The sequence below is a fragment of the Schistocerca americana genome, chromosome 5, assembly GCF_021461395.2.
Source record: "Schistocerca americana isolate TAMUIC-IGC-003095 chromosome 5, iqSchAmer2.1, whole genome shotgun sequence".
NCBI lineage: Eukaryota > Metazoa > Arthropoda > Insecta > Orthoptera > Acrididae > Schistocerca > Schistocerca americana.
The window spans coordinates 239,750,593-239,775,529 of NC_060123.1; the positions used below are offsets into that span (position 1 = coordinate 239,750,593).

At 43.0% G+C, this 24,937-nt stretch overlaps 1 protein-coding gene across 1 annotated transcript in view; it reads left to right on the forward strand.

Moving 5' to 3' along the window:
• The window catches only part of LOC124616291, a 734,272-nt gene that overhangs the window by 270,307 nt on the left and 439,028 nt on the right, over positions 1-24,937 (forward strand). Inside the window, exon 3 of the mRNA XM_047144593.1 lies at positions 19,743-19,820. Within this exon, the coding sequence (XP_047000549.1) occupies positions 19,743-19,820 (78 nt within the window). The remainder of the gene's footprint in view (positions 1-19,742; positions 19,821-24,937) is intronic.

Here is a 24,937-nt window from a genome sequence, read left to right on the forward strand (position 1 = left end):
GCGGCCGCCGCCGCTTCTTCGCTACCGCTGCCACTAAACGCTGTTGCACCTCCCTTTCGACCATACGTGGCAGCCGATGAGACCTGGCACGAGTGGTCTCGCCAGTTCAACTTTCACCTCGCTGCCTACAGAATTCAAGGTAATGAGCGGCAGCCGTTTTTGCTTTCTTGTGTCGGTGTGTCCACATACCGTGTGATAGTGAAATTGTTTCCCCGACGAGACGTAGCAACTCTGTCCTACGAGGAAATTTTGTCTGCATTAGATGCCTATTTCAAAGAAACAATTAATGTGGTTGCAAAACGGTATACATTCTTTCGTACAAAACGTACGGCCGGTCAAACTAATAGGGAGTGGGTAGCAACATTGCAAGGACTTACTAGGGACTGTGCCTTTGAATGTGACTGTGGTCTTTCTTATTCAGATACAATGGTGCGTGATGCAATTGCACAGAACGTTTCTGATGTTCGCATACGGGAGCAAATTTTGAAACTAGTTAATCCCTCCCTTCAACAAGTGATAGACATATTGGATAGACAGGACACACTTGACTGTGCTCAGGAATCTTTTGAAACTTCGCCAGCCGTGTGTAACATTAACCGGCCCGCTGGACGCGCTGCGCGGCCCGGTAACCGGGCCTTGCGCACGTCGACACAGCGACCGCCGCGTGCTAAGCCAGGTGTGCCGCGCCAGCCCACAAATGCAGTGAAATCATGCCCGCGGTGTGCTACTAGACATTCGCGTGAACATTGCCCGTCACGCCAAGCTATTTGCTTTTTCTGCAATAAGAAAGGACATGTTCAAAGTGTTTGCCAGAAACAGCTCAGATCAGACAATCACGATCGTTCCAGGCCCTTTGCTTCGCGCCGGAATCGAACCCAGGACACTCAGGCTCGTGGACCTTCGCCTATGGACATTCATGTCGTTAATTCCGCTTCGTCCAGTGACACTTTCTCTAACAGTAACTGTGTTCGTCCCACAAAAACTGTGCGTCGACGTCGCCGGAAATCACGTCAATTAGCAAGTGATTCTGTACCAGTGTCTGTTCCAATTGCACAAAACAGTCGCTCTTGTCGTCAGCAGGACAATAAACTTTTTGTGGACTTAGACTTTGAAGGCAAAGTGATACCATTCCAGCTCGATACCGGAGCTGCAGTTTCATTGCTCAATCATGACACGTACAAACAACTGGGCAAACCTCCGTTGCGTTCCGCAAATGTTAAGCTAACTACATATTCCGGACAGACAATTCCTGTGTTAGGACAGTGCAGCCTTCTTGCAACATACAAGGGACAAACAAAACTTGTCATTTTACGTTCTTCGTTCTTCTTCTGCTGTGAACTTGTTTGGTCTCGATTTATTTCAGTTGTTTAACATGTCTATTGTAAATCAGGTCCTATCAGTGAATCAGACTGTGCCTACAGACAGTGTTTCTCGGCTGTGTGACGAATTTGCAGACATTTTTGCACCGGGCTTAGGTTGCGCTAAAAACTATGAAGCACATTTAGAACTGAAGGTAAACGCGCAACCGAAATTTTTCAGGGCGCGCAATGTTCCCCACGCATTGCGTGATGAGGTCGCCAGAACGTTACACGATCTCGAATCACAGGGTGTAATTGAACGTGTGCAAGCTTCTCTCTGGGCCTCACCCTTAGTAATTTTGCCAAAACCTTCCGGAAAATTGAGACTTTGCGTGGACTTCAAGGCCACAGTGAATCCACAGCTAGTGACTGCTACTTTTCCTTTGCCCCGCCCGGAAGATCTTTTTGCTAAACTGTGCCCGGGAAAATATTTTTCCAAGTTGGACCTCGCCGATGCGTACTTGCAAATACCGGTGGACGACGAATCCCAGCGCGTATTGGTGGTTAACACGCATCTTGGATTGTACCGCTTCAAAAGACTGCCATTCGGGTGTGCATCCGCCCCTGCCTTGTTTCAGCAATATTTACAAACTATTTGTGCGTCGGTCCCTACTGCAGCAAACTATCTGGACGATATAGTGATCTCCGGACAGACAGAAGAAGATCATCTTGCGAACTTACGAACATTATTTCAGGTCTTGCGGCAAAATGGTCTTCGCTTGAGGAAGGACAAATGTGTGTTTTTTGCTCGTGACTTACCATACCTGGGACATGTCATTAATGCCCAAGGCATACATCCGAGTCCAGAGCACCTCCGTGCCATACAAGAATTGCCTTCCCCTCAAAATGTGAAACAGCTACAGAGTGTGTTGGGTAAAATTAATTATTACAATAAATTTGTGCGCAATGCCTCTTCCATTTCAGCTCCGCTTCATCGCTTACGCCGTAAAGGTGTTCCGTTCGTCTGGACGACGGAATGTGAACGCGCCTTTCGCCAGTTGAAATCGGCGTTGCTTTCTAATACTTGCCTTACGCCATTCGATCCCCGGAAACCCCTTTTGTTGATGGTAGATGCATCGGATTTCGGGATCGGTGCTGTGCTTGCGCACAAAGTTGGCTCCCATGATCGCCCTATTGCCTTTGCGTCCAAATTGCTCTCGTCTGCGCAAAGAAATTATTCACAGATGGAGAAAGAAGCTTTGGCTCTCGTGTTTGGTGTTACTAAGTTCCATGATTTCTTGTATGGTCGTCACTTTACCATCATCACAGACCACACACCTTTGACATCGCTTTTTCATCCGACCAAGCCTGTACCTCCACGTACAGCGCAGAAATTCATTCGCTGGTCTATTTTCCTCTCGCAGTACCGCTACGATATCTTGTATCGGTCCACTGCTAAGCACGGAAACGCCGATGCGTTGTCCCGTTTGCCTGTTGCTGAGGATAAAGCATTCGATTCTTCCGAACTTGCTTGCATGTTCATTGATTCGGAAACCGATGAAGTGGTCGAATCGTTTCCGATTGATTTTCGTCGTGTCGCTACAGCCACAGCTGCTGACCCTGTCCTTGCTACTGTTTTACGTTTTGTTGCTACGCAATGGCCTTTGTCAAAGTCTCGGATCGAGGATCCGTTGGTTCGCCGATTTTTTGCTCACAAGGAGAGACTTTTTGTTCGACGTGGTGTTTTGTTGTTGCGTTCTGATAATGATCAGTCCCGAGTCGTGGTCCCACGTTCGTTACAGTCCTCTGTTTTACGGCTTCTTCACCAAGGACATTGGGGTATAGTGCGAACGAAACAACTTGCTCGTCAGCACTGTACTTGGTTCGGAATCGATGCTGCGATTACGAATATGTGTTCTTCGTGCCCGGCGTGTGCCGAACAACAGTCCGCACCGCCGCGGAAAGTCTTTGCGTGGCCAAAAGCCACTTCCCCTTGGCAACGCTTGCACATTGATTTTGCTGGTCCATTCTGGAATGCTCGATGGTTGGTTCTGGTCGATGCCTTCAGTAATTTTCCTTTTGTTGTCCGGATGTCTTCCACGACGTCCTCCGCCACCATCCAAGCGTTGTCTGCTATCTTTTGCATTGAAGGTCTTCCGCAGACTATTGTTTCCGACAATGGCCCACAATTCATGTCCGCAGAATTTCAGTCATTCTGCCAGGCCAATGGTATTCAACATCTGACATCCGCGCCGTTTTCGCCTCAGTCCAACGGTGCCGCTGAACGATTGGTCCGGACTTTCAAGTCACAGATGTTGAAATTGAAAGAGTCGCATTCTCGGGAGGACGCATTGTTGCTCTTTTTGTCTTCGTATCGCTCTCAGCCCCGAGATGGTCGCTCGCCGGCTGAGTTGCTCCACGGTCGTCCTCATCGCACCTTGATGTCTTTGCTGCATCCGCCGCATCAGGTTCCTGTGCAGCGGCAGACTCCTGCTTTTGCTCCAGGCGACGTTGTATTTTATCGCAACTATCGAGGTTCACGGCGTTGGCTCGCAGGGCGCATTCTTCGCTGCCTCGGCCGCGCGATGTATTTGGTTTTGGGGGCCTCTGGTGAGGTGCGTCGGCATCTCAATCAGCTGCGCCTCTGTCGTCGCTCGGGTTCTGCCGCTCCCCGTCTGCTTTCAGCGACGGTGCCGTCCGGTCAGCGCCCTGGGGACCCATCTACTGGCTCGCCTCATCCCCAGGTGTTACCGACGATGCCTTCCATTTTGCCCCATGGCGACGCGCCGCCGCCGCCGCCGCCGCCGCTTGTTCTCCCGCCGGCGCCGCCCGCATTCGACGCTTCGTTGCAGCCGCCACGCGCCTCCCAGGGTCACGCGCCGCCGATCGCTTCCCGTGACCAGCTGTCCTCCGCCATGGAACTCCCGCCCGCTCCGGACCACATGACGTCATCGCGCGTCGGCTACCCCGACGCAATGGAGGTTGATCCTTCGGTCACTCCTGTCTCTTTACGGGCGCATACACCGCATGTTGACGTGCACCCTGGACTAGTTTTTCAGGCGTTTCCTAGCTCCCCTCGGACCGTATGGCCGGGTGCGGGTGGCACAGCCTCGCCTGTTGTTAGGCTCCCCACCTCATCGCATACGTCAACATGTGGTCCTCCCCACGGCGGGCGGAAGCCTTATCACACGACCGTTCGCCGATTTGCGGGGGAGGAATGTGGTGTCACCGCCAGACACCACACTTGCTAGGTGGTAGCTTAAATCGGCCGCGGTCCATTTAGTACATGTCGGACCCGCGTGTCGCCACTGTGTAATCGCAGACCTAGCGCCACCACCAAGGCAGGTCTCGTGATAAGAGAGAGCACTCGCCCCAGTTGTACGAAAACCTAGCTACCGCCCAGTTGAACGAGAACCTAGCTACCGACCAGATGTACGAAGCCTTTCTCTCTCATTAGCCGAGAGACAATAATAGCCATCAGCTAAGTTAAGGGCTACGAACTAGCAAGGCGCCATTTGTATCAGTGCCTATAGCTTACGAGTATTCAAGAGAGATGTATTCCAAGGACTAATAAAAAGATAAGTAATAAGCATCTACATACTTTTCTTCTTATTCATTTATAAGTTCTCATGTTCCAGACTTCACGCCCGTCGGCGTTAGCCTTGCGTGCCCTATCGGCTACAGCGTTAGTCTAGCTTGCCTTTTCAGCCATCTCAACTTCACGGTGTCGGCCCAGATACCGACACAACACTTAGGTTAGTTAGGTTTAATTAGTTCTGAGTTCTAGGCGACTGATGACCTCAGCAGTTAAGTCGCATAGTACTCAGAGCCATTTGAACCTTTTTGAAAACGAAATTACTCGTAAATGATTAACAAAGAAACTTAGGCTAGAATTGGAGGGCCTTACGCAGCAGTAAGATTATAAGACAACGACAGCGCCATGATGCAATATGGATGTAAGTACCAAGGCACAATCAAATAAAATTGTTATTAGTCATAATTTGCAACCTTAACGAAGCTTATTTGCTTGGAGACGGTCTGAAACTGGTCATACAGCTGAAACAGGCCTATTGCTACTGTATAAGATACACTAATAACACAACCTCAATTATAGTAGCATTCTTGTTCGATAATATTATTACAAGCTACTAAAAAAATTCTTAAATGAAATTCCTTTTTGTATCAGGTCAAAAAATTATGAATGTCTGTAGCAACTGTAATATGCATCTGTAATTTGAGTAGGAGAGTAAAAGTTTGTTGTTAATCGGTAGTAGCGTATGAGTCTTACACAGTATCATTTTCATAAGTGCTGTTCGTACTGAAGGAGCATATTACGGAACAGCGCGCAGGACGTCCTACGGTCATTATGAACTAACGTCAGCACAAGGCAGTTAAAATGGCTTGACTCTATCTTACGCCTAAAGAGAAACAAGATTATTATTATTCTCTTCTTCATCACTCTGTTCTGCTTAAGAAATTACGTGTTAACTGTGTGTCCCGCTACACTTAAAGACGAAGAAAGACGTTTTGTTTGAAACTCTTTAACTGAGAGTGCAAATTAGTTTCTTAAATTTTTGCAAATAGCAGCCCATGGATAGGACTGAAATTACATACACCGGTGGGCAGTGTATCCGGCTTTAAATTTTCTCGTGAGTAGCCGCTCTTGTTGACAGTATTCTAGGTTCAAAGTAACCAGTACTTAAAGTACTCCATGTCTCCACGGAGATATTCGTCGGGTGACGAAAATAACGTACTCTAACTTTAGTGAATTGTCTAAATCACGATTTGTTGTGAATTAGATGGCAATGTCTCGTCTCGGTTCAAGAGACCTTGTAGCTGCGGTCATCATTGCTTAATAAAGGTACACAAGATTTTGAAAATTTCAAAATTGAATAACACACTAACTAATCGCGAAATGAAGTTGAACGCTTTGCACAATGTTCAGCATATATTCAATTTTACGTATAACATACTACATCGGACAAATAACGAACAGTCGCGCCCACACAATATTCGAGGCGTTTACCCACTTTTCGAACGAGTCTTTCGTAACTATTGGTGGAGTTCTGGAAATTCCACCGTGAACTTGATCTTTTAACTGTTGAAAGCTTTCGGCCGGTCAGCGTACACTCTCGCCTTCAAATAACCCCATAGGTGAAAGTCTGACAGGGTTAAATCAGGTGAGCGAGACGGCCTTTCGACCCCAGCACGATTGGAAACTACGCGGGTGCCAAACGCTTCGCTGAGAAGTTGCAAGGTATTGTTGGATGTGTGGCATTTTGCGCCGCGCCGTATTGTTGAACGCTTTCGTAATGAATGACGAAGGCTTGCCTGCAAATTGCTAGCATACGTTTGATGTTCTCGGGACTTCGGACCGGTTTCCGAGGGACAGTACTTTCAATTCGATCCACTGGTAGTTGAACGGTAGTTTATTACCCAATTCAATACTGTTCCACAAGCAGGAATTGGATATTGCTGTCGATTCTTGAAATTCTTACGAAAGACACGTTGCATGCGCATGACAGATTTGCCGTAGTGAAAATGTACTCCATTTCGAACGCACGATGTAGCTGCAGTCAGTACGACGTGATTACTGTCCTGTATCCCTCATCGTTCTATTTTGTTTTTAGTGAGCATTATACAAATTTGAAATCGTGAAAACTTTATGAAACATCCTCTAGCTCCACTCATCATTGATGGAGATACACATGCTGTAGTACATGGCAAGGCAAACGCCGTTGACTACTTTAATTTTCCAACTATCTTAGACTACCTCAGTGCACGAAGTATTCAAAGCCATTTTCTGCTATTAGATTCGAAAATCTCATACAAATTAACAAGATATATCTTCAATTTTGTGCGACTAATCAAGGAATCACTGTGTTTAATTCATCTGAAGACTTCAAGCGCGCGACCGCTACGGTCGCAGGTTCGAATCCTGCCTCGGGCATGGACGTGTGTGATGTCCTTAGGTTAGTTAGGTTTAAGTCGTTCTAATTTCTAGGGGACTGATGACCTCCGCTGTTAAGTCCCATAGAGCTCAGAGCCATTTGAAGCATTTGAACTTCAAGCACAACCTCTGTTAGCTGTTGTGCTCATTGAGGAGGAGAATTTTGACCCAGCTGTACCTTTAGTATTTGTATACTGCAGGTGCGACTTGTTAACAGCATCCCTACAAACGCACTTATGAAAACTCATTTTCCACCTCTAATAGAGTTAATAGTTTTCAGTGTTTCACATAGTTTTAAAGAAAGTGTTTCTGATTGTTCGCCTTCTCTACAGAAATCGCTATTCTTCAGTTAAAGAGGCCGCATCACCCAATTAATGCGGTGATGAAATTACGTACATCACAGGCATATCATAAGAAAGTATACATTTTACATAAAGTATAAACCACGATGGAGCTTCGTTACTATGGTCACTACATTTGTAGGAAACTTACCAAAGGTAAACGAGAAAATGAATTTATCGGCAATATTTGCTCTCACTTTCTTCGACGATCTTTTCTCTCACTTTCTTCGACGATCTTTTTTCATTGTAGGTGATGTAAAGAGCGACGACTTCACAGAAAAAACCAAACTGTAATAAAAGCAATTGTGGAAGCCTATATCTTTGCAGATAAGTAGGTGAAGTCTTGTCACTTACTGGAAATGTTATTGCCAGTTCTTCCAGGAAGCGTACAGGTGCTTTCGGAACCGGATGGAAAAGTGAGCAGAGGTATGAGTTTCAAAAGAAAAATTACAGCGATTGGACAATAAACTTGCACCCAAGTGATGGAAAAAGAGAAGGATGTCGGTCCCTAATTGTTTCACTACCCACCATGGTCACAAGATTTTTCACTTTCTCTCTTACGACTATCCGCGGATCTAAAGGAAATTGTTACTAGAGCGTTTGAGATCCAGTGAAGAAATTTTGGAAGCCTTAGATAAGGCATTTCAGGAATGGAATCTGTTCACTGGGAAACCGTTATATTTACTAAGCCTATTGACCTGAAAGCTAACTACGTTTGAAAAATAAGGGCAGTATCTAACTGAAAAAAAATATGGTCAGTCTTAGAAGATTTTAGCTTACCCTATGGTGTTCCCATACCTACCATTTCCATCATAGCTGGCAATATACCGCGTTATTCACCTGTCCCTACCCATGGGTTTCACGCAACCCAAAATGCCTTAAAAAATCACATGCTTGAAGTACATACCAGGCTGTTAGGAAAGTACGGTCCAGTCGGTCGCGAAATGGAAATCACAGTGAAAATCAAAACTTTTTTATTCGCAACAGTTGGCCACACCTTCCAGCTACCTCTCTAAATAGTCGCCGCTCCGACTTAACACATTTATCGTGGCGTTATACAGACTTTCCAGTACCCTCGTCACAGAAAGCAACCACATGTGCTTTCCGCCAATTCTCTACGCTGGTCTGCCTTTCGTTGTTCGTGACAAAATGTTGTCTTCGTAGCCAACGATTCATGTGAGCAGAGATGAACATCGGAGGAAGACAATTAAGGGCTGTATTGTGGGTGATCAAACACTTCCCATCGAAATCGCCGCAGGAGCATCTTCATTGCTCCTGCAGAATTTAGCTGAGAATTGTCTTGAAGAAAGAAACACATGACATTTATGTCATGTGGGCTGCTTAGCTTCAGGCGAAATCTCTCACGAGATCCACATACTTGGCAGGACACATTGTTGTAGGTATTTCTACGTGCTCACTATGAGCTCAGAACTGAAAAGAGCGACGTCACGCGACCAATGGGCATAGTAGAAACACTGCCCAGCACCTCTGTACAGAGCTTCATCAGATTTTCACTGAGGCTTCGATTTGCGTCCTAATCGGACTTTATTTTTCGAATACGCCTCGTATTATCTATCTCGTTCTATGCAAACTATTAGTCCTACAGAGAAAATGAACAGAACGCTTTTGCAGGAAATTTAATGTAGTTAAATTCTGTACTGGGATACGTTTTCTCTGGTGGCTAGAGTTGTCCAGTTGTCCAAGAAAAACACATGTGAAGGTACGATTTTCTTGAATAATTCGATATCTATGGCGTCTAGTGAACATGTATCCCAGTAGAAAATTTATTGTTGTTGTGATCTTCAGTCCTGAGACTGGTTTGATGCAGCTCTCCATGCCACTCTATCCTGTGCAAGCTTCTTCATCTCCCAGTACCTACTGCAACTTACATCCTTCTGAATCTGCTTCGTGTATTCATCTCTTGGTCTCCCTCTACGATTTTTACCCTCCACGGTGCCCTGAAATACTAAATTGGTGATCCCTTGTTGCCTCATAACATGTCCTACCAATCGATCCCTTCTTCTAGTCAAGTTGTACCACAAACTCCTCTTCTCCCCAATTCTATTCAATATCTCCTCATTAGTTATGTGATCTACCCATCTAATCTTCAGCATTCTTCTGTAGCACCACATTTGGAAAACTTCTATTCACTTCCTGTCCAAACTATTTATCGTCCACGATTCACTTCCATACATGACTATACTCCATACAATTGCTTTCAGAAACGACTTCATTACACTTAAATCTATACTCGATGTTAATATATTTCTCTTCTTCAGAAACGTTTTTCTTGCCATTGCCAGTCTACATTTTATATCGTCTCTACTTCGACCATCATCAGTTATTTTGCTCCCCAAATAGCAAAACTCCTTTACTAATTTAAGTGTCTCATTTCTTAATCTAATTCCCTCAGCATCACCCGACGTAATTCGACTACATTCCATTATCCTCGTTTTGCTTTTGTTGATGTTCATCTTATATCTTCCTTTCAAGACATTGTCCATTCCGTTCAACTGCTCTTCCAAGTCCTTTGCTGTCTCTGACAGAATTACAATGTCATCGGCAAACCTCAGAGTTTTTATTTCTTCTCCATGGATTTTAATACCTACTCCGAATTTTTCTTTTGTTTCCTTTACTGCTTGCTCAATATACAGATTGAATAACATTGCGGAGAGGCTACAACCCTGTCTCACTCCCTTCCCAACCACTGCTTCTCTTTCATGCCTCTCGACTCCTATAACTACCATCTGGTTTCTGTACAAATTGTAAATAGCCTCTCGCTCCCTGTATTTTACCCCTGCCACCTTCAGAATTTGAAAGAGACTGTTCCAGTTAATATTGTCAAAAGCTTTCTCTAAGTCTACAATTGCTAGAAATGTTGGTTTGCCTTTCCTTAATCTATTTTCTAAGATAAGTCGTAGGGTCAGTATTGCCTCACGTGTTCCAGTATTTCTGCGAAATCCAAACCCATCTTCCCCGAGGTCGGCTTCTACCAGTTTTTCCATTCGTCTGTAAAGAATTCGCGTTAGTATTTTGCAGCCGTGACTTATTAAACTGATAGTTTGGTAATTTTCACATCTGTCAACACCTGCTCTCTTTGGGATTGGAAGTATTATATTCTTCTTGAAGTCTGAGGGTATTTCTCATGTCTAATACATCTTGCTCACCAGAAGGTTGAGTTTTGCCAGGCCTGGCTCTCCCAAGGCCATCAGTAGTTCTAATGGAATGTTGTCTACTCCCAGGACCTTATTTCGACTGAAGTCTTTCAGTGCTCTGTCAAACTCTTCACGCATTAAATTTCCTACAAAAACGGATATTCATTTTTCTTTAGTGAGTGAGAGAATACGAAAATCTTTCACGTGGTTTTTAAAAATGTTGAGGGTTGCATAAAACACACAGGTAAGGGCAAGTGAATCACTCTTGTAGCGTATGAGAGGAAAACGGCTGGCCGCAGACAGAGGAAACATTTGGCGGGTGCTGTGACACCTGAGAGAGCCACGCGAGAGCCAACAACAGGTCTTCGGCGTGCGTTCCAGTCCGCCCTGGGCCTCCAGCGCCATAATGAGCCCGCGGGCTCCAATAATTAGCCCTGCCGGCGCTGCGGACGTGCTGACCCCAGACACAGCCAACAACACGGCCAGCCCAGCTGGGTCATGACACAGGGTACGGCTCACGCTGCACTGCCTAACCGACACTGGCTCACATGGAAGACAGCGCATCCTCTTCCACATCTTCATGTGGACATCTCGAATCAGCAGAGGGTACTTTTCATTCTACCGTACATTAAGGTTTTCTCCCGTGCCATTCACAGAGGTGACTGAGAAGAATGATTGTTAACACGCCCCTTAGCGAGCTGCCCTTAGTCTCCATTCGCACAAAGCAATGGATTCTATCGACTGGGGATCTCAAATTGATTCCATATATCTAGATTTCTAAAAGGCTTTTAACGCCATTCCTCACATGAGACTTCTAATCAAATTCCGTGGCTATGGGGTATCGCTTCAGCTGTGTGACTGGATCCGAGATTTCCTCTCAGACAATTTACAGTTCATGGTAACTGACGAAAGTCATCGAGTAAAACAGAAGTGATATCCGACGTTTCCAAAGGAAGTGTTACAGGTCCTCTGCTGTTCCTATGCTATATAAACGATTTAGGAGACGACCAGAGCATCCCTTTTAGATTGATGGCAGATGGTGCTGTCATTCACCGTCTATTAAAACCATTTGATGATCAAAACTATTTGCAAAATGACGCGATATCTGAAAGGTACGAAAAGTGACAAATGTGTCTCAATAAGGAAAAGTGTGAGGCCATACACATGACCACAAAAATAAATCCGCTAATATCTATTACGCCACAAATCATACAAATTCTAAGACTGTCAATTCGCCTAAATATCTAGGAATTACAAATATGAACAACTAAAGTTGGAACGATCACATAGATAATGCTGTGGGAAAAGCAAATCAAGGGCTACGTTTTATTGCCAGAACGCTTACAAGATGCAACAGATGTACTAAAGAGACTGCCTATCTCGCGCTTGTTCGATTTCTGCTAGAGTACAGCTGGGCTGCATGGGATCCATGACAAATAGAATTGACAAAGTTACGATGACAGTCCTTAAAACAAAGGCGTTTTTCGCTGGAGCGAGACCTTTTCACGAAATTTGAACCACCAACTTTGTCCTCTAACCGTGAAAACATTTTACTGTACAAAACCTACATAGGGAGAAATGATCATCATCGTAAAACAACAGAAATTAGAGCTCGCACATAATGATGCAAGTATTCATTTTCCCCACGCGCTGTTAGAGATTGGGACGATAGAGAAACATTCTGAAGGTTGTTCGATGAACGATCTGCCACGTACTTACGTGCGAATTGCAGAGTAGTCGTGCAGATGTGGTTGTAGATGTAGATGAATGACCCAAAATCTACCACATACGACAGTTGTGTCATAGTTTTTTAGCGAAGCATTTGAAGATTTGATGCCGTCAACTTCGGAATACTGCTCGAAGAGATGCGACAGCAATTCTTCTGTAATAATGCGCTGAAGTGGCTTGGCAGCTACTCCAAAATCCGACAATAGCGAGTTGTCTGTGGAAATGAAAAGTCGCCTTGGAACGAACTGTATCAGAAGTGTCACAGAGCTCGTATTTGTTCCTTATGCGGCAGTGTGGTACTGTATGGAATGCCGCCTGTATGTCAAGGAACACAACACCGAACTGGGTGACGACTGTTACTGCTTCCTGGGTCCTGTGAACGAACAGAACGAGTTGGGTCACGAGCGATCGTTGCTTGTAAGACCTTTCGTGATTCCTAGAGACCCAAATTTCCCATCTCCTAAAATATCGTAATACGCGAGCATAAAACATGCCTCAAAATTCTACAACAGACCGACGCCAGATGTGTACGTCTGTTCGACGATTCTTCTTGAAACCGGGATGACGAAAATTATCTAGTAAGTAAAAATATTGCATGAAGTAACCTGTTTCTGATTGTAAGCCCGAGCCGTGATAATAGATGAACTTTCGTAATGAAACTTGCACTGTCGTAATCTGAAACCTAAGCTACACTATAAAAGTAATTAATTGTTGTAATGAAAAGGGAAGTACTTTATACTGTAAAAGTTAGCAATCTGACTGCAAGAATTTTGAACAGTATAAACTGCCTGGATAATTTACTTGGATATGAAACCTAGAGTAATTGGCTTTGCAAAATGTGATCACAAAAACTGTCTCTGAATAACATAAGTTGGCCATGATTGAATAAATAAAAAAAATCTTAATTCTTTTTTCTCCCCATTCTGTTCTGCGCAAATCTGGATAACGCGTTGGAGTACAGCTCTGTCTTGCGCGGCTATGCTAAAGCTGAAAAACACTCTATCTACACAGAGACACGCGAGAGGTGCAATGACTTCTCTGTTAATTGGAAATTGAACAGTTTATCGTACATACTTGGTTGTATGATCCATTAAAAAGAACTGTGAGAGAAAGATTGGTAAGAAAATGAAATGTGTGCAAAAATGACAACACTATATTTGTTTGTATATTGAGAAAAAGTGCTCAAGGCAGATTTTTAATTTAGTGAACTTCTCAACATCCAAACAATACACATACCTATCTCTCAAGTCTAACAACTTTCAGTATAATAACCAAGTTAGTTCGCCGGCCGCGGTGGTCTCGCGGTTCTAGGCGCTCAGTCCGGAGCCGCGCGACTGCTACGGTCGCAGGTTCGTATCCTGCCTCGGGCATGGATGTGTGTGATGTCCTTAGGTTAGTTAGGTTTAAGTAGTTCTAAGTTCTAGGGGACTGATGACCACAGATGTTAAGTCCCATAGTGCTCAGAGCCATTTTTTTGAACCAAGTTAGTTCGATGGGGCAGCAATAGTGAAAAAAAAGTAACACCGTTATTGTATTTGCTTGACATTCCATCAGATTTCTTCCTTCACAAATCTGTTTCATAATCATATTGATTGAACAAAATGATAAACTGAGACATTAAATTTGAATCATAATACTGCCATAGCTTCCTCACTCTAACACTGCTTAACATTATCAGCCTAACTCTAACACAGCTGAACTTCGACTGCCTCACTCTGCCAAAGCTTGTTTGACCTCTTCTGCCAACGTTCCATTGCTAATCCATTACGTATGGAAACATTTCTGTGTGTCTTTCTCGCATTCACAGCATCAAATTTGCACCTGGCGGCCAAAATTGGAACTAATTTTTTCCAGCGTAGATCGGTCCCGCATTAACGCGTTAGTATATCTACGAAGTTTTGCTGCAAATACAACAATTACAGCCCACACTGTACATCTGTGAGTAGCTGCATTTTAATTATAACCACCCGGTATTTTACTCACTTCGTTACTTGTACTGGTTCGCATTTTTACCAACGCATATCATTCGCCCGCTGGAATTCGTACGTGCCTAGTCAAGACAACATGAGAGAGCGTTCACTGTATTCTCCCTAAGTCGGCGTGTAGAGAAATACTTTCAAAGGAGATGGGCTATGCTGCAATAACGCTTGCAACGGTCCAGCCGCTGAGTGAAAGTTATTTTATTCGATTCCGCCCCAATTCTCTTGTGTGCCGTCCCTGCATATATCTCCATCCCTCCCGCCCCCCTATCCCGTCATCCCTTCCTGTTTCCTGTGGAAGATCTCCCTCAGGAAGTAAACAGACCAGCTCCACGCCGCCCCACAGGCTATGTGGACAACAGTGAGAGACGCTGGTGGTAAGAATGTCATCTGCTAGTACGATCTCAGCCGGCATTCGCTTTCCACAGGCAATTTTGGTTTGCTGCTAACAGCTCCGTACTTGGAGACTGGAAAGTTGCATAGGTCACACTAGTACTCTACTGAATTACAGACCTATAGCACTGACATCGATTTGCACTAGGATTTTGGAACATACATTGTGTACGAACATAACGAATTACCTCGAACAAAACGATCTGTTTACACATAGCACGGATTAAGAAAATATCACTCTTGTGAAAAACAACTAGTTCTTCATTCACACGAAGTAATGAGTGCTATCGACAGGGGAATTCAAATTGATTCCATATCTCTAGTCTTGCAGAAGGCTTTTGAGACCATTTCACAAAAGCAGCATCTAATTAAATTGCTTGCATATGGAGTATCGACAGAGTTGAGCGAATGGATTCGTGATTTATTGTCAGAAAGGTCACAGGTCGTAGTAACTGACGGAAAGTTATCGAGTACAACAGACGTGATATCTGGTGGATTACTCTACTATTCCTAATCTATGCAAACTATTTAGGAGACCATATGAGCAACAGTCTTAGATGTTTGCAGATGATGCTGTCGTTTACCGTTTAGTAATGTCATGAGAAGATCAAAAACTCGTGCAAAATGATTTAGACGAGAAATCTCTATTGTGCGAATAGTAGCAATTACTCTACACAATGAAGGGCATCCGCAAGAGTACTAAAAGGAATCTGTTAAATTCAGTTATACTATAAATGACATAATTCTAACGTCTGTGATTTCAACCAAATACCGGGTAATCACAATCACGAACAACTTGAATTGAAAGGATCACATGGAAAATTTTGTGAGGATGTCGAACCAAAGATGTGTTTTATTGACAGAAGACTTAGAAGATGCAGCAAATCTGCTAAAGAGACTACTTATTGTCCGTTGTTCGTCCTCTTCAGGATACTGCTGGAAAGGGGGGGGGGCGATATCCCTAACGGAACACATCGAAGAAGTTCAGAGAAAGGCAGCTCGTTTTGTACTATCACTAAGCAGGGGAGAGAGTGTCACGGATATAATACCCGAGTTGCGATGGCAATCATTAAAATAAAGACGATTTTTGTCGCGTCGAGATCGATACAAGAAATTTTAATCAACTCTCTCCTCCGAAAACGAAAACAATTTGTTGAAGCCCATCTACACAGGGAGAAACGATCATCGTAATAAAATAAAGAGAGACGCGCGGCTCCCTATACGATGTTAGGCAGATGTACCTGTTTCTTTGGCTCTTCAGTGTAATTAAAATGTAAAAAAATGAACTCCGAGTATGAAATTTTGTGATGCTGTCAGTTATTCTCTACGTATTCACTCTTTAATACGACACATTTTTGCCAACTGTAACGGCTCAAACATCGATAGTCGGGACCGCAGGCCAGCTACCGAAACCAGTCCGCATTTACTGTCCAATGCCCTGCCTGCTCAGCAGCATCAGAAAACACTGGCGCTTCCTGGTGAGGGACGTCACACAGATTCCAGTCGCATGTTCCACCGACCTACCCTTTACGCCACACCAGGCCATCGAACCCGCTCCAGATGTTTCGACGCGGTCTCGATACTGGGGCCTACCGCAGCTGTTAGCAAGTCCAAACGGGATTTAAACCAGCAGGACGAGCCCGTCAGCAAGTAGTCACAGCTTGGGCGTTCGGTAAAGCCCAGCCTTTGCCGGTCGTCGCCGCATCTATGACACCGCCTCCGCTGGGCCGCGAACCAACGGCTTCTGCGCCGCAGCGCAACCCCTCAGCCCTCAGCCGCCATCCGCCAGTATGCTGCGGTACCCGGGCTGCCGCTACCCTCCACTGGAACCGCCTGCGTAGGCACTCCCATCTCAGTCTGCTGGCGTCCGTGGATTACGTTCCGTCACATGCAGTCAGTTTCAGATGTGCTGAACAATCTCCGCTCGTGTTCATCAATAAAGTGTTCTTTCAGCTGATCTGCTACCTTCTTCGTCCACTCCATGGCCAACCTCCAGTAGAGAACCACTCGCCCTCTCCAACCCTGCAGTAATAGCTTGATACCCGACGATGAATGATTTGTCGGAAACCTTCGTTGTAGAAGTCTGCATTCTGGATGTTTACGAAACGTGCCATCTTGAAAATCACTTCGTCGTCATTGTGGAAATGCCTGCCACACGATGGTTTCTTCATCCAAGAAAAGAGGTACAATATCAGGAGAATATTGAGTTAAGTTGGAATTTGATAGCCCAAACAAGCAGCACGTGTGGCCGTGTGCTGCGCAGAATGATGTGGAGCGATGCTGTATAGCGGAAGCACCCACTTCGGCAGCTTCTCGTGACTCTTCGTCTTGACAGCCTATTGTAGCCAAAGCAGGAGATTTCTGTAGTATGCTCCTATGAAGGTTTGCGCCCTCCGAGCATGATCTTCATCAGCACATCATGGCAGATCCAGGAACACTCAGTGTCACTTTGCCCGATGACGAATGGGACCTCATCGTTTTTGGATTGGCGAATCCACTTTTCTCCGCTGCCCTGCTTGCTCCTTTGTCTGTGAGTCATAGCAGTACTTGTCCACGGAGATTAGGCGGCAACAAGAAGTCGTCTGGACTGACCTCACACAGCTGCAAAATTTCCACTTCTGCCTCGGTTCTGATGGGTTTTTGAAGGGCGTGAGCAATCGTGTAGCACAGTGGGCGATGACCTCTGTCGCGTACAAAATGACCAAAAAATAACCCATCACTGTTTTCGCTTTTTCGACTATCGCTTCTATTGTGATACGTCCTCCAGTTCTCGTGTGATTCCCTATCCTTCGCAGGGAAACTGCGAGTCTCTTCGTTCTTCGACATTCAGTCTTGTTTCACCACAATGGAAGCGTCCGTGCCACCAGGCACAGCGTCATATTGTTGTGCATTGTTGCTGTACGCTTACACTAGTTCAGCATGGGCTGTTGCTCTATAAACCTCTTTCAAATGCAGAAAACTAATTAGTGCACGATACTGCATTTTATCAGCGACCTGCACCATTTAATTTGACTCTTCGAGCGGCGTGTCATGGTCTCGTGGCACGGGAATTTAAATTTATTCCTGGATTATCACTGTCTCCTTTGTCACAGCCACAGCCTCCTTCGTCGTGTCCTACTACTACTACTACTACAGTCTCCTTTCACTGTCACTGTCTCCGTCTTACATAATGCTACTATCTCATTCCTTCTTTCCTTTTTCCTTCTTTCCCTTACTACTACTATCTCTTTCCTTCTTTCCCACTGCTGCTGTCTCTTCTCACTCTTACTAAGCCTCTCTTCCCCCTTGACACTGTCATAGACTCCCTATCACTCATTATCTCTAGCTCTCACCCAGTTTTACATTCTCCTCTTTATTCTTCTCCCAATATAAAAATGGAACGGATCTCCGGATATCATGTGAGAAGAGGGGAAGCTGAGTTTCACGCGAGCGAAGCCTTCTAAATCCGTGTTGATTCGTGGACAGAAGCTCGTACATCTCAAAGGCCTCTTGAGATCATGCGAAAACTTCCTACAGATAGCTCATTATTGCAGGAAGTATACGTCCCTTTTCTCGTAATGTAACAAAAAAAAATTTCACATCCGTATCTTCTCTTTGTCGGTGCGAGAAAATTCAGAAAACAATTGAACGGTAGTGGCTTCCCAGATACAATATGCGCTCTTAGCTTTAAGGTCTTTATTGGATCAGTTTATAAAAATATACACTAACACCAAATAGGTAATTAATACAAAGAGACATTATACTGGAGACCAAATTCTCTGACTGACGTACATTCATTGGGCATTGTAGTAAAGAAGGAACGAAGTTACGCTGAATGATAGTGAATATCAAAAGTGAAATAAATGTCGGAGGTTTAGAAATGAAATAGGAGGAAGGAAGTTAAAATTCAGTGGAAATAATAGGATGACTATGAAGAGTTATTAGGAAAGGTGATTTAGAATTTTAAGTGGGTCAAACATTTAAGATTAACAATGCTTGTGGAGAATAATAAACAGTAAATGACCTATACGTTGTTTCATTTAAGCTTTAGTGGTTTTCATTGGAAAATTTATAGAACAGCACTGACTAGAGTGAAATATATAGCCAATTAAGTGGGTAATATGAATACGCACTGTAGCTTGTTACGGTTCACATTTTGTCTAATAAACAGTACTGCACAATTTGATTCAGTTGTGCCTAGCTGTGAGCTTCAATGCAATCTGCAACACCTTCAAATGCCACAGCCAAGTTTTTCATATTGCCTCGCTCCCTTGCACAAACTATTAGTCGTACAGAAAAAATGAACAGGACCCTTTTGTAGGAAATTGAATGTAACTAAATTTATACTGGGATACGTTTTTGCTAGACGTTGCAGTTTTCAAATTATTCAAGAAAAACACACAAATGTGGCTTTGAAACGGGTTTTTCTTGAATAACTCGAAAACCATGCCTTCAGCCGAATCGTGGCCCAGTACAAAATTTAATTGCATGAAATTTCCTACAAAAATGCCCTGCTCATTTATTCTGTGGGGCTAATAGTTTGCACATACCAAGAGAGAGAATATGAAGATCTTGTGTGCGGTTTTTGAATGCGTTGCGGGTTGCATAAAACTCACAGGTAGGGCCATCTGAATCACGCTACAAGTGCCGTTCGCCCGAATTTTTGAATATAAACTGTGCACAACCTGTTATCTTACAAATTGCAATGACCAATATTTAATGTGTATTAAAATTTTGACAGTGATTTGAGATTGGAACAGCTTTTAATGTCTCCTTGTTTACCTGTCTGTACATCAGTTCTTCAGTCTCAACTAAATAATTTCCGAATGCCTTTGATTAAATCTGCGGCTGATAATAACGCCTGAAATACGGGCAAGAGCGGGAGGAAACTTTACAGTCGTGGTCTGTTGGTGTTGCAGTTTCGCTGGACAGCTGACCTCTGCCGCCAGCTCCATGGGTCGCCATCCAGGCCAGGGCAGCGAGCCGAACCTAATCAGGTGAGTGCGAGTCAAAGCCGCGCCTCTGCACTGCGTTGCGCCGTGCCGCACGCATTATTATTATTAGCTGCCGTTGCGGCCAGCGAGCCTGCAGCCGGCCGGTGGCTCTGTCCTGCAACGGATTAGTCAGCTCCATCCCGATGGCAATCCTTATAAATAACTGAGCAGCTTTTCCTTTATCACGATAGTGTTCTCTGCGCAGCAGCTAGCAAACTGAAACAGATATCGTCAGAAATATGGCCGACAATCTTACGTTCACACTTGTGCAGCTATTCACAGAGGCCCAATTTAAGTTGTAATTATCATATGGCAGAGAAACTTGTTAGAGATTCTAATGCCGTATTGCGGAACCAATTTACGGAGGAGAAAACATAGTTCCAATTTCGGACACCAGGTGCAAATCTGGCGTTGTGAATGCAAGAAAGACGTAAAGAAGTGATTCTACATGTACGATTAGATTAGATTCAGTTTTCGTTCCGTAGACTAAAAAATGAGATGCTCGTGGGTGTGGAACATGTCATAAAGTATAATATAAAAAACATAGAATTTTTGAATATAATATTCACTTCCCTGATCATTTGTCTGGAGGTTGACAATATATGTCAATACATTACTACATCGTCACAATGAAACATATTTATGCGCTTTTACTAAATTAATCATACATAAAATATCTAATCTTGACAGTTGCGACCAACTGATATCAAATCTGAATTGTAACAGACATTTTTACTTAAGGTGGTCTAGAAGTAACTATTACAATATTCATGTATAGAGTAGAAGGAGCTGCCTACCAAAATGTTTGTAATGGTTGCCAGCAATTTATTGCAAATGTGTGTTGCTGAATATTGGACCTCTTTTTGGGCCAAGGTAAGTGGTTTTAGATTTTTATGTAGATTGTTCTTATTCCTTATATTCATACTATGTACTCTTCTATTGACTGCAAACAGAGACATATTACTTGCATCAAATTTCATTAAGGAATAAATATACTTAGGAGCAAGAGTTAAAATTCTCAGTTCCTCGAACAGATTTGTACAAGTTGTTATTGAATTTACTCCACAAATTAGCCATATTACACGCTTTTGCACTATAAAAAACTTTTTCTCAGTTTGACAGGTTAACCCAGAATATGATCCCATATGACATAATAGAATGAAAGTAAGCAAAGTATGCAAGCCTTTATATATATAGCAAATTATTTGGGTGCTTCAGCAATTCTGTGGTGTCCCCTTCCCAACTGAACTTATTATCAAGTTGTAATCACAGAAATTTAACACAGTCAACCTCTTCTGTCTGCGTGTTTACTTATGTTACACACATGGTTGAAGTAAGTCTCTGGCAGGCTCTGAACTGCATACAGTGATTCTCCTCAAAGTATAATGGCAGTGAATTATCTTTGAACGGTTTATTAATGCCAGTGAAAATTTGATTAGGAGCCTTTTCTAAGTCTGTACATGACTTGCTATGTATTGATATGTTTGTATCATCTGAAGAAAAATCGAATTTAACATTTGGCAGTGTAATAAATGAGAGGTCATTAATGTACACAGGAAGAAACAACAGACCCATGATGGAACCTTGAGGAACACCACATGTAATTAACTCCCAAACAGATGAAGACTGATTTAGCAACGATATTCTTTGTTTCCTGTTATTTAGGTAAGACGTGAACCATTTTGTAGCACCGCCAGTGACGTCAAAATATTCCATTTTACTTAGAAGAATTCTGGGGTTGACACATTCAAAGGCTTCAGACAAATCATAGAATTGTCAGTAGTCTCTAATTTGTTGTCTAATGAATTAAGTAAATTCCCACTATGTATGTAAATACCCTTCTCTATAATGGAACCCTTAAGGAACCCAAACTGTGACTTAGACAATATATGATTTGCTGTCAGATGCTTAAGAATACACTTGAACAATAAGTTTCCAAATATTTTCGAATAAGCCTGATGAAGTGAAATTGGTCGACAGTTTGACGGTATCTCCATAACCCTCTTCTTGCAAAGAGGCTTAACTTTAGCATATTTTGCAAAGTCTGGAAATGTTCAGAGATTGATCAAATTCAACTGTCTCAAACACTCTTTGATTACCATCATTTATATTTTATTGTAACCACTAGAATACTTTGATTTTAAGGATTTTATGAAGGATGCTACTTCTTTGGGAGAAGTGAATGTCATTTCCATTTTACTGAAATTATTTGTAGACACTGGCCTCAGATATTCTACTGCACTGGTTATTAAACCTGATTGCCGTAAGCTGTGAGTAACAGAAACACAGTTCTTGTTTAAGAGGTTTGCGACACAACATGCACATGTTACCAATATCTCATTTATTTTCAGACCTGTCTCTTCCTCTTCCCTTCTGGACCTACCTGTCTGTGTCTTCACTGTATTCCATATAGTTTTTATTTTGTTGCATGGTGCAACTATCTTTGTGTCATAACAAAGCTGCTTAGAGTTCTGGAATAGTTACTGCAATATTTTACAGTATTCTTTGTAATGAACTGTAATGCCAACATCAGAGCTGTTCCTAGATAGTAGATACAAGTTCATTTTTGTCCTATATGATACCCTTATTCCTTGTGAAATCCATGTTTGATTTATAGGCTTATGTTCGATTTGAGTAACCGTTAGGGGAAAACACTTTTCAACTGAGGAAGTAATTTCAATATCGAATACTTCTAATTTTCCGTTTGACTTAGAAGTATTGTAAACATCTATCAACTTCGTATATCTGAGCACTCTCCTAAAATTCTCAATTTTTGACCGATTTATTACCCTCCTGTACTCAGAATTAAGAGGTTTTATACCTTGAAAAATTTTAGCATTTAACATTATATGCTGCGTGTCGTGACCAGATAGCCCATTTGCTATTGATTTTGTGATACGACTTTTTTCCCTATATTTGACTACAAAGATATTATGACTAGCAGTCACAGACCATTTACGTACCCTAGTTGCAAAGTTCATGGTAGGAATTAAACTGGATGACACTTAATGATTGCAATAATTACTTACTGACAGAGCTTTTCAATAAATCCACATTAAAATCGCCAGCAACTACTGTTTCCTTGTTCTTTACTGTGAGATGGGACAACAGTGCTTCTAGACATTTATGAAGACGTATTTCCTGAAGGTGCTCTGTATATACTTACAATTATTTGATATACTACTTTTGTTGGTCAGGCTTCTAAGTGCTCCTCTAAGCAAAATTTATCAGTAAATTCTTGAAATTAAAACAGTTTCTGCCAAATGTAGCATCTCCTCCTTTCTCCATATTTTCCGTACAAAAGTAAGAGGCTAAATATTTAACATACCTAAGCCAGTGTTCATATGGTGTAATGAATTAGGACGGGACGTGGGCAGAAAATGTCAAACAAGTGAGAAAAGCATAATGCTGACTTTATTATTAACAGACATTTACACAGTTTTTTCAATAGTCTACCAAGTTTCGCTGGGGCTTGTCAGGCTTTTCATGTCTAAACATGCTGTGATTTTTCCACGGCTCTTAGTTAACGTCAGTTAACATCCACGAGCTAAATTTCAGTTGCCGTCATGAACTGGAAGTTACATAAAAAGTAACGAAAAGGTGCATTTCTTGCTTGGTGCTTGCGGCTAAGAGATGGATGTTCCTGGGTCTCGTTAGTAGCTATTATGGCGAGAGTTTTGCACATGGTCGGAGAAAGTGTGGCCATCTCGTTGACACAGCCTTCATTGAAGAGGGATCTCAGAGGTTTTGTAAAAATACAAACTTAACATTTGTTTTTTGAAGCTCTTTCTTTTAATTTCTAGTAAGTATTTGGAATACATCTTTCTGATCCTATTCGAGCTTCAAAAAACATTCTAAACATTCAATCTCGCCTTGTAGGTGATGGCAAGTCCTGTGAATGTTGTGTTGCTTGCTAGGGGGATGTACAAAAGACGCCAACTGAAGTCATCTGGAAAAATGAGAAATAAATACATTATATTTATCATGTGTCACGCTGTTTTTCTGTTTCGCGCGAACAGGTTCCTTTTCCTTCTAGATTCTTGATAAAGTCATAATTCTGATTCAATGGCAGCTGCATTTCGAAATCTCCCTGACAAAGAACTAAAACTGCTTCAGATCTACGTGGTACGACGAATAAATATGCTTCAACCGGTAGACAGAGGAATTCCTCATGAATGGAAGACATTTTAGAGAATGTTACGAGACAAAATTGTCGCGAAGGGATCATCGCAGTTTCCAATCTACCAGCGTGACAACAGTTTCAAATTGGAGTCGCTGGTGCAGTTTCCCCCTCCTCGGTTTCAAAATATGATTAAATACGCATGACACTTCCCAAAATATACCGATATTATGCTGGATTGTTTCCTAACTCCGGTTCATTTTATTTAAAACCGTACGCCTGCAGCATGTAGGGATCTCAAATGCCGGCCATAATTCTCTATCGACTGTGCACAAACAATACATGTTCGCAACATTGGCTCAATATTTCACAGTTTTGTAGTAGTTACAGTGAATAAGACTAACGTTTACGTATTAAAACATTATTTTTATTTGTGTTTGGTCGACAGTAATTTGGAAGATATGTTATCAGTAAGTTATTTTTTTCTTCGACTATTTAATTGTTACGATCGCTTTCAACGCTCGCTTCACAAGAAACTGGAAGCAGTGACAAAAATGTGTCATGTTGCAACAGCGACACAATTCAAGGCCGTACACCAGGCAGTTTCAAGCGTGGAAACCGTGATGCCGGCCGGTGTGGCCGAGCGGTTCTAGGCGCTTCAGTCTGGAACCGCGAGACCACTACGGTCGCAAGTTCGAATCCTGCCTCGGGCATGGATGTGTGTGATGTCCTTAGGTTAGTTAGGTTTAAGTAGTTCTAAGTTCCCATAGTGCTCAGAGCCATTTGAACCATTTTGAAACCGTGAGAAATGTAACCATTTCCTTGCGAGCTGTAATTGAAAGAACAGCTTAGGGCGTCGACTGATTTGTATTATGATATATGTTAGGACAAGTTCCTTGGTTCACATGCTCGCCCGCCCTATTGATGTGTATTTTCATCTTTCGGGAAATTTAGGAGAGTTAGTTTACGTGAACATAGTTTCTCCGTACTCAGAGCGATA